The sequence below is a fragment of the Rhinoraja longicauda genome, chromosome 28 (genome assembly GCF_053455715.1).
Source record: "Rhinoraja longicauda isolate Sanriku21f chromosome 28, sRhiLon1.1, whole genome shotgun sequence".
NCBI lineage: Eukaryota > Metazoa > Chordata > Chondrichthyes > Rajiformes > Arhynchobatidae > Rhinoraja > Rhinoraja longicauda.
This window is the reverse complement of record NC_135980.1, coordinates 26,041,132-26,044,554: the sequence shown is the minus strand read 5'-3', so window position 1 is coordinate 26,044,554 and position 3,423 is coordinate 26,041,132. Positions and strand designations below refer to the sequence as shown.

At 49.2% G+C, this 3,423-nt stretch overlaps 1 protein-coding gene across 1 annotated transcript in view; it reads right to left on the bottom strand.

The window, feature by feature from the left end:
• Window positions 1-522: 522 nt before the first annotated feature.
• LOC144607209 (C3 and PZP-like alpha-2-macroglobulin domain-containing protein 8) overlaps window positions 523-3,423 on the bottom strand; it is a 20,916-nt gene continuing 18,015 nt past the window's right edge. Inside the window, exon 8 of the mRNA XM_078423890.1 lies at window positions 523-536. Within this exon, the coding sequence (XP_078280016.1) occupies window positions 523-536 (14 nt within the window). The remainder of the gene's footprint in view (window positions 537-3,423) is intronic.

Sequence of the window (3,423 nt, the reverse complement as noted above, 5' to 3'; positions counted from 1 at the left end):
AGCAGCACCAGGAATGCCAGAAGCGCTCGCTGCAGACCCGCAAGCGCTACCAGGAGGAGGTGAAAGCGGCGCTGATGATCCAGGCCGCCTGGAAGGGCTACCAGACCCGGGCACACATCCGCAAGCAAGCCGAGGCGGCCGTCGTGATCCAGGCCGCCTACCGAGGCTACCAGATTAGAAAGTTTTTAACGGACGGGATGGGTGTGAACGAGGCGAACGAGCCGAACAATGTGCAGGACGGCGACTGGCAGGGCTCGGAGTACCCGGACATCTTCCTGGAGGAGATATCACACAGCGACTACAGCGAGAGCGAACCGGACTCGGGCGACGACTGGCTGGACTCGCCGGTCAGTGTGATCGTGGGCAGTCCGGCGAGCTGCGGGGCCGACAACGCCAGCCGAGAGGATCCCCCTCCGGCCGATGTCTACTCGCCCACCCCCGTGCTACAATATGAGAGTGTTTATCAATCGCAAAGGTGCAACTGGCGAGAGGTTTAGAGTGAAGGGGGAGGGGACACCTCTCTTAGTTCTTTATTCCTTTCCAGAGATAGCAATGCAAGTTTAACAGTAAAACAGCATTTGGAATAAACAAACATCATAAATAAATACAGTCTCGGTGGCCAGCTTGTCGTTGTCCAGGTTAACATAGAAAACATAGATAAAAGGTGCAGGAGCGGGCCATTTGGCCCTTCGAACCAGCACCGCCATTCATTGTGATCATGGCTGATCATCCACAATCAGTAGCCTGTGTCTGCCTTCTCCCCATATCCCTTGATTCTGCTATCCCCTAGAGCTCTATCTAACTCAAGATAGTTATTGCAACATTTGGCGTCTATCTTTAGAGAAAGGTCCAGCACAGAAACAGGCTTGTTCGCCAGCTCTCCGACCACGTTTTAACCCACCGGTCCGACTGCCCCACCCCCCCCCCCCCCCCACCCCCCCCAGCACCTGCAGGTTGTAGAAGTCATAGAGAGATACAGTGTGGAACAGGTCCTTCAGTCTAACTTGCCCACACCGACCAACATGTCCCATCTACACTCGTCCCACCTGCCTGCGTTTGGCCCAAATCCTTCTAAACTTGTCCTATCCATGTACCTGTCTAATTGTTTCTTAAAAGTTGTGCCAGTACCTGCCTCAACAACTTACTGTACCTCCTCCGACAGTTCGTTGAGTTTAGTTTATTGTCACGTGTACTGAGGTACAGTGAAAAGCTTTTTTGGTGCTTGCTATCCAGTCAGCAGAAAGACAATACATGATTACAATGTGTACAGAGACATGATCAAGGGAATAATGTGAATAACATTTAGTGCAAGATAAAGCCAGTAAAGTCCGATCAAAGATAGTCCGAGGGTCTCCAATGAGGTAGACAGTAGTTCTGGACCACTAGAGTCGTTGCCTTACAGTGCCAGAGACCCAGGTTCTAACCTGACCAGGGTGCTCTCTGTAAGGAGTTTGTACGTTCTTCCCGTGACCGCCTGAGTTTTCTCCAGTTTCCTCCCACACTCTTAAAACGTACAAGTTTGTAGGTTTATTGGCTTCTGTAAATTGTCCCTAGTGTGTAGCATAGTGCTAGTGTACGGGGTGATCATTGGTCGGCACGGACTCGGTGGGCTGAAGGGCCCGTTTCCACTCTGTATCTCTAAAGTCAAATTGGTGAGACGGGCCTTACATTTTGGGATTTCCTTCCTATATCTTTGGTTTCTTCCTCCTTTAAGATGGCCCCTTTAGCCCCATGGTTTTTAATCACAGGTTCCAATAACTCTTTAGCTGCCTCAGTTTCAAGTTTAGTTTAGAGATACTGAGTCCGCACCGATCAGTGATATCCGCACATTAACACTATCGTACACACACTAGGGACAATTTACACTTATACCAAGCCAATTAACCTACAAACCTGTACATCTTTGGAATGTGGGAGGAAACCGAAGATCTTGGAGAAAACCCACGCGGTCACGGGGAGAACGTGTGCAATCTCCATTCAAGAATCTGAGGGGTATCTTTTTCACACAAAGGATGGTGGGTGTATGGAACAAGGTGCCAAAGGAGGTAGTCGAGGCTGGGACTATCCCAATGTTTAAGAAACAGTTAGACAGGTACATGGATTAGACAGGTTTGGAGGGATATGGACCAAATGCAGGCAGGTGGGACTAGTGTAGCTGGGACATGTTGTCCGGTGTGGGCAAGTTGAGCCGAAGGGCCTGTTTCCACACTATCTCTCTATAACTATGACTACAGGTCATAGCTTTAAGGTGAGAGCAGCAGTTTAAAAGAAAAGTGCAGGGCAAGATTTATTTGCCACATGGGGTGCTGGGTGCCTGGAACATGCAGCTAGAGGAGTTGGTTGAAGCATACACAATAATAGCGTAGCGTTTAAGAGGCACATGGGGATGGAGGGGTTAAAGATCAAGTACAGGCAGAAGAGATTAAATTAATTTGGCATCATGTTCGGCAGGGACTTTGTGGGCTGAAGGGGTCATGGGGTATTCAGGTATTTATTCACAAAATGCTGGAGTAACTCAGCAGGTCAGGCAGCATCTCGGGAGATAAGGAATGGGTGACGTTTCTGGGGTCGAGACCCTTCTTCAGACTGAGTTACTTCAGCATTTGTGAATAAATACCTTCGATTTGTACCAGCATCTGCAGTTATTTTCTTATACTACATGGGGTATTCAGGAGTGGGTAAAGTGGGATTAAGCAGGTAATGGGGAATGAGGGAGGAGTCGATTGAGGATTAAAGAGGGATTGATGATTGAAATAGTGGCAATAGACAATAGGTGCAGGAGTAGGCCATTCAGCCCCTCAAGCCAGCACCGCCATTCAATGTGATCATGGCTGATCATTCACAATCAGTTTGTTCCTGCCCTCTCCCCATACCCCTTGACTCCGCTATCCTTAAGGGCTCTATCTAACTCTCTCTTGAAAGCATCCAGAGAATTGGCCTCCACTGCCTTCTGAGGCAGAGAATTCCACAGATTTACAAGTCTCTGACTGAAAAAGTTTTTCCTCATCTCAGTTCTAAATTGCCTACCCCTTATTCTTAAACTGTGGCCCCTGGTTCTGGACTCCCCCAACATTGGGAACATGTTTCCTGCCTCTAATGTGTCCGACCCCTTAATAATCTCGACACCACCATAGGTGCTGTTTCAGGTTGGTACTCTTCCTCAGACTGAAGAAGGGTCCAATCCCGAAACATCACCTATCCATGTTCTCCAGAGCTGCTGGAGGCCAAGTCTCTGAATGCATTCAAGAGAGAGCTGGATAGAGCTCTTAAGGATAACGGAGTCAGGGGGTATGGGGAGAAGGCAGGGACGGGGTACCGATTGAGAATGATCAGCCATGATCGCCGTGAATGGTGGTGCTGGCTCGAAGGGCCGAATTGCCTCCTCCTGCACCTATTGTCTATTGTCAAGTCACAGCTCGACGC